The sequence below is a fragment of the Lactuca sativa genome, chromosome 4 (assembly GCF_002870075.4).
Source record: "Lactuca sativa cultivar Salinas chromosome 4, Lsat_Salinas_v11, whole genome shotgun sequence".
In the NCBI taxonomy this organism is placed as follows: Eukaryota; Viridiplantae; Streptophyta; class Magnoliopsida; order Asterales; family Asteraceae; genus Lactuca; species Lactuca sativa.
The window spans coordinates 123,334,088-123,349,996 of NC_056626.2; the positions used below are offsets into that span (position 1 = coordinate 123,334,088).

At 35.7% G+C, this 15,909-nt stretch overlaps 1 protein-coding gene across 4 annotated transcripts in view; it reads left to right on the plus strand.

Annotated features, from left to right (window-relative positions):
• The window catches only part of LOC111877937 (beta-amyrin synthase 1), a 42,404-nt gene that overhangs the window by 14,034 nt on the left and 12,461 nt on the right, over window positions 1-15,909 (plus strand). For 2 of the 4 annotated variants that reach the window (XM_052770429.1, XM_052770431.1), the window contains exons 7-13: window positions 9,864-10,055; window positions 10,189-10,422; window positions 10,514-10,636; window positions 10,826-10,924; window positions 11,091-11,147; window positions 11,241-11,287; window positions 11,390-11,551. In XM_052770429.1, coding sequence (XP_052626389.1) covers window positions 9,864-10,055; window positions 10,189-10,422; window positions 10,514-10,636; window positions 10,826-10,924; window positions 11,091-11,147; window positions 11,241-11,287; window positions 11,390-11,551 — 914 coding nt within the window. The remainder of the gene's footprint in view (window positions 1-9,863; window positions 10,056-10,188; window positions 10,423-10,513; window positions 10,637-10,825; window positions 10,925-11,090; window positions 11,148-11,240; window positions 11,288-11,389; window positions 11,552-15,909) is intronic. The other 2 variants (XM_052770432.1, XM_052770430.1) reach the window with 1 other exon arrangement.

A 15,909-nucleotide genomic window follows, 5' to 3' on the forward strand; every position in this document is an offset into this window, starting at 1 on the left:
GGAAAGAAGGAACTTACAACTAACTAATTGTAACTTACTAGCTAGAAATCATCCTGAGGACTAGGAAGTCTATTATAAATGGTAACAAGGTAACACTCAAAGAAACCTACACGTGCAATAATTAACAACTCCCCCCTTAAATAAAACATGCTTATGGCATTTGATGTACGCAGCACATTGAACTCCAAGTAGACTCATTAGCTTCACAATTAATCTAATTTTAGTTGCTTAGTCATTATATCTGCAAGCTAATCCTATTTAAATGCTCTATAATAAAAACTTCACTATTTGTAAGATCTCTGAAGAAATTAAATCACATCAATATGCTTGCTTCTTCCATGGAGAATAGGATTTTGTAAGCTTTATAGTAGAAATATTATCATTTGATACGTTGGTTCCTTTGGCTTATGAACTTCCAATATTCTTGATAACTTATTGCATCCAAACACACTGGGTTGCATAAAAGGCTATAGCCATGTATTATGCCTCTATAGTAGACAGACTTGTTAGGATTAAGGATTTGAAAAATGCAAGCGTTATAATAAAAATGAGAAGAATAAAAACAAAAGGATTTAAAATGGTTAAATTAAATATAGTAACCAATCTACATCCATAAATAAACTATATAAAAAAATTATTGATAATCTTGAGGATACATTTTGTGCATTATAGTTACAATCAATATAAAGAGATTTACTTATAATAGACATTTGACCTAATTTATTATGAATCAGGCCCACATCACATACATATATTGGTTCATGATGGAATAATTAGTTCCCACCTTATAGGCCAAATTGAAGTCCAAATAGTATGATTGATTCTCATCACCAAAAGTGAAGTTGTGCTTTGGTGTTTAGGTTCACTACCAAGTCTTCATACTTTGGTTGCAAGCTAAAGCTCCACTTCATGGTTGTGATTCACATCTTTCTCATATCCTTGATCCTGAAGCTTTATTTAGGAGAAACATTCAACAACCTTTTCCAATCAGCTTCTCTCTAACTATCTTCATCTTACACCTTCGTTCTTAGTCGAAGATTGTATTGATAACTTCTCCTTGATACTTAGCTCTTGGTTGAAGCCTTTGTTCCAAAAAAAAATTCTCTAGAAGCCTTGGATTATGGTATACAATCTTAACCCTATGCTTGATCTTTGTAGAGTTAATAAGGTCAAAGAGAATCAAACTCCACAACTTAACAATCATCCACTTGGAGGACAATCAACCAATATGGTGTTGTGACAAACGTAATCAAAACATGAAATCTAATAAACAATCACAATTAAATCAAATTTATATACAAGAATCATAATCAGAAAACATATTTGAATTTTGATGTTTACAACAGAAATACAAATACGAAATTATATAGATTGAGGCCTGCAAATTGCAATGTCCTAAGACAGAAATTTCACTGGTAGGGATCTGTCTAGAGGATACAACAATCAATCCAAGAAGTGATACCCCACATTTGAATAGAAAACAAGAGAACTTTGATATTCAAATAAGGGAAGTAAGATATGACATACATCTGAATAGGTGTTGTAAAAATTAAACCTTTCATAAAGAGTACTACTTGGATCTACTTTGTGGGTAGTGAACTAGAGTCTTGAACTCATCACTTTTTATAGTAGAATCAAAACAAGAAATATCACACATAGCGTATCTAGACATAGATCATTTCTTACCATTGTGTTCATTTCGGTCGTGAACAATCCTTTCTTCATGAGCCTTTTAGAAAGTTTAGCCATATCAGCTCCCAAAGATACGACCTCACATCCATCTCACATAGGTAATAAATATCATATGAGTGAGCATACCTTTATGTCAGTGCTTCTTTGAGTATTCCCCAACTAGTTGTCCTATTGAACCTAGACCATGGGATCTCTAATGTTGCTAGGTTAGGTTTCCGCAAGGTGGTGACTCATTGTGTTGGCTTTAAGCTCATTCCCGTAGATGTGAATAGAACTTCCTCTATATTAAGGCATTTTGTCAAGGGATCAACTATTTTTCCTTTGACTTTATGTAACTAATGGAAATTATTCCATTCTTCAGCAAGCCTCTTATTGTAATGTGTATGCACCTAATGTGTCTTGACTTTCCATTGTATATCTTACTTTGTGCTCTGGTGAGAGCAGCCATGCTATCACAATGTATACTAATGGCAGTAACAGGTTTAGGCCACACGAGAATACCTTCTAGGAAGATTTTAAGCCATTTATCTTCTTCAACAACTTTATCTAAAGCAACAAACTCTGCTTCCACTGTAGAACGAGTATTCACAGTTTGCTTAGATGATTTCCAAGAGATAGCGGCTCCACCAAGAGTGAACATATATCCACTTGTGGATTTTTCCTCAAAAGTATTGGAAATCCAATTTGCATCACAATATCCTTCAAGAATAGGAGGATATCTCATGTAATGCAATCCATAATTCATTGTATATAAAGTATCTAAGCACTCTCACTAATGCATACCAATGATCTTTCCCATGATTGTGGGAGTAACGGTTCAATCTACTTACACTGTTTCCCAGGTCTGGTTTACTACAATTCATAATATACATTAAGCTACCAAGAACTTGAGTATATTCTAACTGAGCTACACTATCACCTTTATTCTTCTTAAGATGACTTGAAGGATCGAAAGGGTGACTACTGGCTTGTCATCATAGTGTCCAAACTTCTTGAGTACACTTTCAATATAATGGGACTGAGTAAAAGTATATCCATCTGGTATTATTTGAACTCTTACACCAAGGATCACATCTACTACTCCTAAGTCCTTCATGGAAAAGGAGGAGTGTAGCATTTTCTTGGTTTGATTGATCACATCCAAACTAGTACTTATTATAAGTATATCATCCACATACAAGCATATGATGACACAAGCATTCTTGTATAGTTTGAAATAAACACATTTATCACATTCATTAATTCTAAATCCATTAGAGAGTAATGTGTTATCAAACTTCTCATCCCATTGCTTTAGAGCCTGTTTTAGTTCATAAACTAATCTAACTAACTGTCTACTTTATTTTCTTGACCTTTAACCACAAACCCTTCAGGCTGATTCATATATATCTCTTCATCTTGTTCACCATACAAGAAAGCAGTTTTCACATCCATTTGGTGTATATCCAAATTATGAATGGCTGCAATTGCTACTAATGTACAAATTGATGTAATTCTTGTAACAGGTGAGTATGTGTCAAAGAAGTCTTGACCTTCCTTTTGACGATACCCTTTAGCTACTAACTGAGCTTTATACTTCTCTATAGTACCATCATGTCTAAACTTATTCTTGAATATCCATTTGTGCCCAAATGGTTTTTGCCCAGGTGGCAAATCTACCAATTTCCAAGTGTTATTCTGCATAATGGAGTAAATCTCACTTTTGATTGCCTCTTTCCAAAAAGGAGCTTCAGAAGAATCCATAACATCCTTATAAGTTTGTGGTTCTTTATTCACTACATAGGTTATGTAATCATGTCCAAAATCTTTGACTATTTTTCCCCGTTTGCTTCTTCTAGGTGCTATGTTCTCTTCTTGAACCTTTAAAGAACTCTCTTCATTTGATTATAAACTTTTGTCAAGAATAGTTTCATTCAGTCCATCATCTAGAGGTCTTTTCCTAGAGCAGGTAACCTTTTTCCCTTTATCTTGAAAAGGAAAAATATTTTCAAAGAATTCAGCCTCTTTTGATTCCATGATGGTTTGATTATGGATATCATCAACATGTGATTTATACACAACAAACCTATAGGCTGCACTATTCATGACAGGGCCAAGATAGATGCAATCTATGGTTTTTGGTCCAAGTTTAGTCCTCATGGGAAGAGGTACTTGTACCTTAGCAAGGCAACCCCACACTTTCATCCTTTTATAAGGGGGTAACCTCCCTTTCCAGAGATGATAGGGTGATTTATCACTCTTTTTATGAGTAATTCTATTAAGTATTGAATTTGCTGCAACACATGCTTCTCCCCACAGGTTATGTGGTGCTCCAGAAGTAATTAACATTGAATTAATCATGTTTTTCAATGTTGTATTCTTTCTTTCTGCCACTCCATTTTGTCGAGGAGTATATGGAGTAGTTGTTTGATGTATAATACCATTTAAAGAACAAAATTTAGCAAAGTCTTTGGATTCATATTCTCCTCCTCGACCAGACCTTAGAATTTTGATCTTTTTGTCAAGTTGAGTTTCAACTTCAGCCTTGTAATTCTTAAAAGAATTCAAGGCTTCATATTCTCCTCCTCGACCAGACCTTAGAATTTTGATCTTTTTGTCAAGTTGAGTTTCAACTTCAGCCTTGTAATTCTTAAAAGAATTCAAGGTTTCATCCTTGGTATTTAACAAATAAATATAACAATACTTGCTGCAATCATCAATAAAAGATATATAATAATTTATCCTCTTCTTGTAGGTGTTGCTCTAAAATCACATAAATCAGAGTAGATTAAGCCAAGTATTTCATTAGATTTTTCAACTGATTTGTGAGGATGTTGTGAAAATTTTGATTCTACACAAAGCTCACATTTCATATTTTTATCTAATGAACATTTTGGTAACATGCCAAGTTTTTCCATTCTTTGAATAGAACGAAAGTTGACATGTCCCAATCGAGAATGAAACAAAAATGAAGGATCATTCATGTACATAAAAGAGGGGCTAGTAGTGCCCATTATTGCATTAGCATTAACATTGGTTACATCATTGTTTTGTGTTTCAACACCATAGTACAAAGGTAAGACACTGACTTTGAAGAGACCCCCACTAAGGTATCCCTTCCAACATACATCCCATCCTTGGCGAGAACAAACTTATCAGACTCAAATATAAGTTTGAATCCCTTGTTTCTAAGAATAGGACCAGAAATCATATTCTTAGTAATTTCAGGAACATGCAATACATTACATAAAACAAGTTCTTTTTCAGAAGTCAGTTGTAGCTTCACTTTTCCCTTTCCTTCAATTTTTATAGTAGGGCCATTCCCCATAAATATTGGTTTAGAATCAGAGATTTTCTGGTATGTAGAGAACATGGTTCGAGAGTTGCAAATGTGCCTTATGGCTCCAGTATCAATCCACCAATCCACACAATTGCTAACCATGTTGGTTTGAATCACAACAACAAACTGATTTGGTGATTCAACCATGTTGGTTTGACCAGAAGTGCCTCCACCAGAATTACTACCATTGTTTCCTCCTTGACCCCTCCTGAATCTGCAATCCTTGGCCTTGTGTCCGGTTTTTCCACAAACATAGCATGGACCCGAACTCTTCTTGAAATTCTTCTTTTCTGGGCCATGATTTTTGCTATCTTTGGATGAGTTTTTGGAGCCTTGCTTCCCTTTATTGTTGTTGTGCTTTGTCCTTGAAGTACTTGCTTCTCTAACAAATATTGCACTTGGTTCCAAGGAATTTGCATCTTCCTTCTCATTCAATCTATTATCTTCTTCCACACGAATTCTCAACACAAGTTGCTCAAAACTCATGTCATCAGTTAAGTGCTTAAGATATAGTTTTGAATTCTTCCAAGAAGGAGGAAGTTTTTCAATGATTGAACCAATAAGAAAATTAGATTTAATTCCCATACCTTCAACTTCAAGATTATGTGCAATGACCTGAAGTTCCTACACCTGTTTGAGGACAGGTTTGGTATCCACCATCTTGAAATTCATGAACTTTCCAATTACGAACTTCTTGGAACATGTCACTTCTGTTTTTTCCTTTTTTTCCAATGATTCCCATATCTCTCTTGCAGTGGTCATGGTAGATTAGATATCATAGAGGGAATCATCCAGGACATTTAGAATATAATTTCTGCAATTATACTCATTTGTTTTCCAAGTTTCCATAGCCCTTTGATGTTCTGCCAATTAGGCTGCAGTGGGTGGTGTTGTTCCTTCTGCAGTGGTTACACCAGTAGGAGGAGAGGGAGAATCATCAGTGAGAACATTGGAAACATGAAGAGTTGTTAGATAAAACAACATCTTTTGTTGCCATCTTCAAAAATCCGAGCCTTTGAATTTCTCAGGCTTTTCCACATGTGTTTTGATGATGGAATTTTGATCCATTCTTCACTTTTTGATTTCTGTCTTAGATTGTTGTGACAAAAATAATCAAAACACAAAATCTAACAAAAAGACACAATTAAATCAAATTTATATACAAGAATCATAATCAGACAACATACTTGAATGTTGATGTTTACAGTAGAAACACAAATACGAAATTATGTAGATTGAGGCCTGCGAATTGTAGTGTCCTAAGATAGAAATTTCTCTAGTAGGGATCTGTCTAGAGGATTCAACAATCAATCCAAGAAGTGATATTGAATATGCCAAAAATTTCTATGTTCCCTTCATCTTTAGAATAAACGAATTTGCAAGAGAATTTGTGGTGTGATATGATTTCTGTAACCTTCCACAAATGACTAAAAATAGGTACTTATATGTATTGATTATGACATTTTGAAATTGTCAAAAACCGAAAATAGTTGCCATAATACCTGTCATTCAAAAATTACGAATGTAATTAAAAATAAAACTTAATTTCATAATTAAAAAAATATTTCATTAATCAAGGAGACCTCAAGATCCCCAAGTCCCAAGGCCCATCTTTTGACCATTATATATTCTCTTGATATTATCCTATTTTGAGTCCAATTAGGCTAGTCCAACACCACAAACCAAGCCCATCAATCTTAACCCAATGCTTTATTCATATTGATAAACTAATGAGGCTTAGACTTATAAGGAGGAGCTTTTCCTTTCTTTCTTCCAATGTGGGACAAGTCCCAAAAAGTAAATTAGTAAACAAAGTTCCAACACATGTTTCCTTCCAATTTATGTAACCTACATCTATCTTGTACTTACCTTTGCTTTAAGTCTTTAGTGTGCCAGTTGAATCCATGCTTAACTTTAAGTGTTATGTTGTAGTAACGGCAAAGAGTTCAAAGGGAAAGGGAAAATTAAACATCATAACTCAACAAGAGTTACCACATGTTGCTTCTTAGAGGCATAGGAGACAGTTCCTCCATTTAGCATAAATACATAACATGAAGTGCTTTTACAGGCATTAATATTTCATCATGTGTGATTCCTTTCGACTATGCATCAATCTGCTTATAAGGCATAAATTATACATCAAATCAAGTATATGGATATCATATACATCAAACTCCCTAATATTTGTTGATAAATGGTTTTATGCACTTTCTCAAGTGTTTTTTATTTGATAGCTTGATAATATCAAGAACCATTAGCTTTTAAACTCTAACCATTGGATTTTAAACTCCATTGCAATCACCTAAACCAAATATTTCAATAATTTCTCCAACATATTTCTTTTGACTTATCTAAATTCCGTTATCAGATTGATGAACTTCAACTCCCAAAAAATACTTCATTTATCCCAAATTCGACATTTCAAACTACTTTTTCATAGAATTTTTATAAGTCTGCAACATTAATAAATCGTTGATAAACACAAGATCGTCAACAAAAATATTTACATATAGTAGTTTGTTCTTCTTTTTTATTAATAGGGTGTGCTCAAACTGACTTATTTCAAATCCCTTTGTAAGGAAATAGTGTTCTATTCTATTAAATCGGGTTTTGGGAAATGATTTAGCACCATATGGTGGTTAAACTAGCTGCCATGTTTCATTTTTTTCTATGGCTTCTAATTCTATTTTCATGGCATCTATCCATTTATGTAGAAATATTCCATCTTTATAACAAACTAGATAATCATTTGTTATAAACATTAAGCAATTTTGTACTTCTTCAACTGAAAGACCTTTCTTACTCTCTTAATCCTTAGGATAAACATGTGCTCTTCTTTCTCTTTCGTTGGATAGTTGACATGTTGTTTCTTTATTGGATGGTGGATTTCCATCTTCTTTATATTCTTTTTTGAGATTTACCTCTAACATTAGTGTTGTTTTCAAGGATTTCATTATGCTAATCATCATTAATTTCACCAATTGCTAGATCATCATCATCTATTTCTTTTTACACCTATCCCCAATCAAGAGTAACATCTATCATTTTGTTTGTTGTCCTTTCTCAATTCCATATTTTTTTTCAAATACAAAATCATGACTTAATTATGATATTCATGTTTATTGTGTTTATCTTTTCCTATCATTTAGATTATTCAATTTATCCAATCATCACTAATATTTGACTTTTGGCTTTTAGTTTAAGTATGTTTTCTGCAAAAATATGCATATTTCCCAAACAACCAAAAACCAAAAAAAAACACTCAACATTGGATTTTATACCACTCAAACTCCCTTATGGACATTTATCTTTCAATATTGTTATAAGGATTCTAATGATAACATGGTAGGTCCACATTGCTACTTTTGGTCATAATACGTTGGGCATCCTTTTTCTTCAAGGAGGTTGTGTATAGTATCATAACTGTACTATTTTTTTTGTTTCTTTACCTCATTTTGTTGTGAGAAATATTTATGTCATGCGTAGTGCGTAAATCTAAAAGTTCTTACGAATTAAATTCTCCCATGTCAGCTCTTAAACAATATAATTAAGACCTATATTTATTTTCTACCATAGCTTTAAAGACTTTAAAGTTGAAAATGCTTTACTATTTTCTGTATCAAAGTAAACACATACTTATTGACTAAATCATCTATAAGTGTCAATATGTATATTTTGTTTCCATGAGATTCTAGAAAAATTAAGCCACATAGATTCTAATTTACAAACGTAGTGGTCTTTTTTTACCCATATGATCTTGTTTGGAATTTGTGCTCAAATTTACTTTACTACTAAGTAAGTAGAACATAAGTTTGTAGTTTGTATGATTTCTAGCACTCTATAAACAATATTTCTAAATAAATAAGTGAGAAATTCTTGTAACTTAGATGCTTAAGCGCTATATACCAGAGATCACTTGCTTCATCATCATTAGCATTGAAACATGATGCTTCGTTTGTGAGAATGATTGTATTCAAAATAAACATCTTGTTGTCTGCCATTTGACTTTCTATAATGCAGTATCATCTTGGATGAAATACCTTGCAAACCCTTCTCTTAATAAGAATGGTTATGTATTTGTCTTGAATTTGATACATATTAAGTAAATTGTTGTGTAAATCAAGAACAAAGAATACATTAGAGACAGTTTGAAACCTTGTACTTATGCTTTATACACTCACATATCTACTTTATTTGAGGTCTAATCATTAAAAAATGTTTTCATTATTTCTTTATCAATGGCTTGATAAATATAACTCTTGAACTTCTTATCCTTCAACTATTTATTTGTAATTACTTTTGTCTTTTATTTTTTCATCTCCCTTCCTTGTGGAACAATAGCGACTCTGTCTTCAACTAATCCCAACATTATTTATTAATCCATAGATACTTCTCCATCCACTTTTTGCAATGCTTATGCAATCCATCAAATATTGGGATGGAAAGTTGAACAAACGTACCACTATTACTATTCTCACCCATACTCACTTTTATGTTTTGATATTACTGTTCCTACCTCTTTCTCTTATTTTTAGTTTTAGGACTTACAATCATCTAAAACTAAAACTCATGATTGAATTGATAAATTTAGGGGCTATATATAGTTAATAAAAGCAACAGAAAGTACTAAAAAGAAGGAACAAACAACCGACTAATTCTATTTTATGGGAAAGATTTCATAGGACTATGAAGTCTGTTATTAATGTTTACAAAGAAACATTGTACTCAATGTGAATACCTTCAAACCACAATAAATTTAGTTAACAAGTGATAGCATGATAAGTTAACCAAGATAAAGAAAACTTGAAATTCGCTAACAAATTGTATATATATTTTTTGTTGATACATGTAGGAGGACATTTATTATCCTCACCCCTGGCTACAAGATCTAGCTTGGGACGCTATATATGTAGCAGTGGAACCTATCCTAACTCGTTGGCCATTTAAGAACTTGATTCGAGAAAAAGCACTTACAACAACAATGAAACACATCCATTATGAAGATGAGAATAGTCGTTACATTACTATTGGTTGTGTTGAAAAGGTATTGACTATTATATATATATATATATATATATATATATATATATATATATATATATATATATATATATATATATATGGAAAACAAAATTAAACCTACGTAGGCATATCCTCTTAATTCTCAATCTATGTAGGCATTATGTATGCTTGCTTGTTGGGTGGAGGATCCTAATGGGGACTATTTCAAGAAGCATCTAACCAGAATCCGTGATATGATATGGGTACAAGAAGATGGCATGACAGTTCAAAGTTTTGGTAGCCAACATTGGGATTCCGTTTTGAGTATCCATGCATTAATAGATTGCAATATGGTTGATGAAACTGGACCAACACTAGAGAAAGGACATGAATTCATAAAACATTCTCAGGTCTTTTTTCTACTCATTCTTCATTGATTTTTGGGTACAAGTTAAAAAACATTGCTATGATCTAACGATTCATCATTAAATTAATTTTAAGATTAAAGACAACCCATCTGGCGACTTCAGAAGCATGTATCGTCACATTTCCAAAGGAGGTTGGACTTATTCTGACCAAGATCACGGATGGCAACTTTCAGATTGCACAGCTCATGGGTTAATGGTAAACTTTAATGTTTTAAAGATATCTCTACTTATGAACAATATTGTTCAAAAAATTAATCTATCTACCACATTAAAAAGAATAATATTAGATATCTCAACTTTTTAATTTAAAAAGTTGGTGGAATTTATGAAATAATCATGCTCGTATTTTGTTATTAACATATGAATAACCTCTTTCCTATTTCAGTGTTGCCTCCTTTTGGCAAAGATGCCTCGAGAAATTGTTGGAGAGAAGATAAAAACCAAGCATTTATTTGACTCCATAAATTTACTACTTTCACTACAGGTCGTCTATATAGCCCTCTTAAAATTTCTAAGTATTACTCCTTACCGGAAACAAAGGAATAATAAGATATATATTAAATAACTACTTAGTTAAATTTAAAAGTGTTGATATGCTTATATAAATAAAACGTATCCAATTAAAAATTAATTTTCTTTTTCATGTACAGTATAAAAATGGAGGTTTTTCAGGTTGGGAACCTGCAGGCTCTCCAAAATGGTTGGAGGTACTAAGTTATTTTACAAATTTAGAGCTTTTATGTTTTAGTTTTGAGAGTGTCATACAAGACTTATATCTTGCTCTCTTCTGTGGTAAATAGATGCTCAATCCTTCTGAAATGTTTGCAGACATTATGATAGAATATCAGTAAGACCTCATTATATTAATTATTTAATCTTCATTACTATTTTTTTCTAACATTGATTCGTTATTATCTTTACTACACACTAACAAAATATTTTGAATTAGATACGTTGAGTGTACATCGTCGGTGTTACAGGCAATGATACTGTTTCAAAAGTTATATCCTGATCATAGGACTCAAGAAGTTGCAAAATGTATTTCTAATGCTGTTCGATTTCTTGAAGATACACAATGGCCGGATGGATCATGGTACATTTGCTTTTGTGTGTATGTGTATCTCTCTCTCTCTCTCTCTCTCTCTCTCTCTATATATATATATATATATATAAAGAGAGAGAGAGAGAGAGAGAGAGAAAAAGAGGAAAATTGAAAATACTTACAACAATATATAAACTTAGGTACCTAACCCATCATATAACGTTGTTTTATATGATATTTTCATTTTAATTATCCAAGATTCTTAAACTACAACACGTAACTTGATTTACTCCCAAGATTTTTAGAATTTCAACAGTATCATACTCATATACCACATGTTTTTCTCGAACACATGGTTGTCTATATATACTATAGTTTCAAACAAAAATGATGTATAGAGGAAGATAATGGTGAAAGTATAAAAATTTTGGAGTGTATATCAAGTTACGGGTTAAAGTAAATTTGGGTAATTACAATGCGAATATGATACAAAATTATTTAGTATGTTGGGTTGGGTACCTTAACTTATATATTTTAATAAGGTGAATTCATTCCCCCTCCCCCCCTACCATATATATATATATATATATATATATATATATATATATATATGTATGTATATATGGTAGAATGGTCCTTGTGGTTTAGGATAATCTGTATGCTTGGTCCCTAACAACTTTTTTTTAAATCAAACCATCTTTATTATTTGGTTTTGTTTCGGGTTTAGTCCTTATCATACATAAAATGATTGTTATACCCTTATGTATATGTTTTTTTTATTGTTTTATTCATTAATAATATAAGTTTAAGTGGGCCCGCAGTATATCAAAAACTATCATCTCAGTTCACACACATTATCTTTGGATCTCTCTATTCTCACACCGACGGTACATCTGTCTCTTCTCTTATCTCATCTCATCGGAGACACCACAATTACCTCTAGCAGTTGGTCATCCGCCACCATCTGCAATCTCATGGAACCACCTCAGTGATAGATCTTTAACCTTTGTTGTCGTACCTACAACCCATTGATGCCCGATCAGTAAGAAAAAAATGGCAGTCGACTAGGGTTCTGTGTCTAGAGCTTCACTAACATCTATTTTGTCGCTAGATAACGTTTCACCTTGGTGGGAGTTTGTTTCCGACGGCGTACACTACACAAGCACTGATTTGCAGATCCCCAACATCATCGATTAGCAGATCTGGCCACCGATTCACGCCCATGGATGAACTTCACCACTACCATGTAACGACGTAAAAATTTGAAACAAATTTTCATTTAAATAAATCAACCATAACTAATAGTTCTCAAAATCTCATAATGTCAAATGTCAATAATAATAACAAATCCCAGAATCTCAAACAACTCTTCTTCCAGTGTGTACAGATCATGCCGACACCTTCCCGCGATCCCCGCTGGTACCTGAAACACATATCACACAAACGGTAAGCATAAATGCTTAATGAGTTCCCCAAAATACCACATACAACACATACGCCACTCAAGGCCATAGCTCCATTTGACCTTCCGATCCATGTGTCTCAGGGGACTTCCATCCTAACCCTGGTAGACCTTACGGCCCTACCTGTATAACCTTTCGGTCCTCATCATCTTGATCTTCCGGTCCATACACTGTTGACCTTCTAGTCCATATCATACTACTCATAACATACATAGCACATACATATCATATAACAACATACATCGCATTCTACTCGTAGCACATAAGACCTACCGGTCACGCATAATTACCACTCTAGGTAAAGTATAGTGAGAAGACTCACCTCGTACGATGTCGGATAACCTCTCACGCTCGATAACCTGACCTAGCCTCCTCCTATTAACATAATAACATCTCTAATCAATACTTTCTTAGGTCCTCACTTCTTAAGGATGGGTAGAAGACCATTCTACCCCTCCCTGACCTCTCTTAAACCATCTTGACAAAACCCTAAGGTCAACTAAAGTCAACGGTCAAACTTTGACCAAACTCGTCGAGTGCACATAGGGGACTCGGCGAGTCCAAGCGTGTCCTTTGAATCCTTCTAAGGCCTCACTTGACTCGTCGGGTGAACCTTCCACTCGACAGGTTACCACTGGTCATGAATCGCGGGGCAACCCCGACTCGACTCATGGAGTTCTGTTATGGACTCGGCGAGTTTCTACTATAGCCATGCTCAAATGACCTTCTGAGGTCAGATCTGTTTCTTTAACCTATAGATCCGACTTCCCAATGCTCAATAATCATGTAAAGGTCTAATCTTGGCACTCATGCAACGTCCAGAATGCTTCTTTTGGTGAAATAGCTTCTAAAATGGCACCCTAGGTTCATATCTCCAAGGGAATAGCATAAAGCAGGATGGTTGGGATTCTTTGGACCTCTTAAGGTCAAGATCTAAGAGTTATTCCACCTTGGGAGCTCAAAAGCTTCGAATCCAAGCTAAAGAAGGGGAAAGAAAACCCTAGATTTAAGTAGATCACCATAAACATGAGATTGAGCATAGATCCATACCTCTAGAAGCCTCCTCTGATAAAATGGTAGTAGATCTGAGCTCCGTAAGCCGTTTAGCTTGCCCTCCTTCCTTCTTCCTGGAAAAATCACACTAGAATTGAAGAAAATGGCTTCCTCTCTCACTCTCCACACTCTCTGGTTCTCTGGTGCTCTCAAGGGTGAAGGCGGCCGCAAATGAGAGCTGTAAGATCCCTTAAATAGGGCATAGGCCCGAGGATTTAGGGTTTCTGCCTACAGCGCGGACTCGTCGAGTCCCTTCATTAAATCCAGTCAGCAAATCGTGATCCTACTCGACGAATCTAGGCGTCAACTCGTCGAGTCCCCCCCCTGACAAAAATAAATAATTAAAATGCGATACCTGGAATTCCATATGTTACAATTCTACCCCACTGGAATCAGACTTCGCCCTCGAAGTCTCACTCTACAAACAACTCTGGATGCTACTCCCGCATCTCCAACTCCGGCTCCCAAGTCAACTCGGACCCTATCTGATGTTGCCACTAAACCTGAACCAGGGGCACCTCCTTGTTCCTCAGAACCTTGATCCTCCGATCCAGGATTGCGATCGGCTTCTCAACATAATTCAGGCTCGCATCCACCTGAATATACTCTAGTGGCACTACTGGCAACTCGTTGGCTATACACTTCCTCAATTGAGAAACGTGGAAGGTATCATGTATTTGGCTCAACTCCGTAGGTGGCTCTAAACAATACGCTACCCTGCCCACCCTCGCAGTCACCCTGAAAGGACCAATGTACAGGGGGCCCATCTTGCCACTCTCCCTGAATCAGATCACTCCTTTCCAAGGAGATACCTTCAGGAGGACGAAGTCACCAACCTGAAACTCGAGCTCGGATCGTCGCCTATCCGCATAACTTTTCTGGCGACTTTGAGCTATCAGCAACCTTTTCCTGACCTTCTGTATCCGCTTAGTCGTCTGAAGCACTATCTTAGTGCTACCCATCACTCGTTGCCCTACCTCTCCCCAACAGATGGGAGTCCGACACCTCCTCCCATACAACAACTCGTAGGGAGGCATACCAATACTCGAATGGTGGCTGTTGTTATAGGAAAAATCAACCAATGGTAGGTACGTGTCCCAACTTCCTCCGAAGTCTAACACACATGCTCGAAGCATGTCCTCGAGCGTCTGAATCATCCTCTCACTTTTTCCGTCCGTCTGTGGGTGGTAAGCGGTGCTGAAATGCAACCTCGTACCCAACTCCTCATGGAATTTCTTCCAGAACCTGGAAGTGAAACAAACGTCTCGATCTAACACAATCGAGATTGGCACCCCGTGCTGCGACACCACCTCCGTCACGTATATCTCCGCCAGCCTCTCTGCGGAAGAGCTCTCACTGATAGCAAGGAAGTGAGTGCTCTTTGTCATCCGGTCAACGATCACCCAAATTGCATCGACACCCCTCGCGGCCCTCGACGATTTGGTGATGAAATCCATGGAAATTTGTTCCCACTTGCACTGGGGAACCTTAAGTGGCTGCAACTTGCCATGCGGACGTTGGTGCTCGGCCTTAACCCTGCGACAGGCCAAGCACCTCTCAACAAACCACACCACATCCCTCTTCATACAGGGCCACCAATGCTCTCTCTTCAGGTACAAATACATCTTAGTGGCCCCGGGATGGATCGAGAACCTCGATATGTGCGCCTCCTCCATCAGGATGGTACGTTCCCCGCCCGAAAACGACACCCAAATCTGACCCTAAAAGGTCCTAAGCCCTCGGTTATCGATAACAAACTCAGATACCTACCCAATCACCCGCTCTCTCTTGCGGTTCTCCGGTCTCACAGCCTCTGCCTGGTCCTCGTGGATGGTATCCAAAACCGGATTCATCACCTTCATCCTCATACAAATATCTCGGTCTGCATACTCTGTTCATGAGATCCATGAA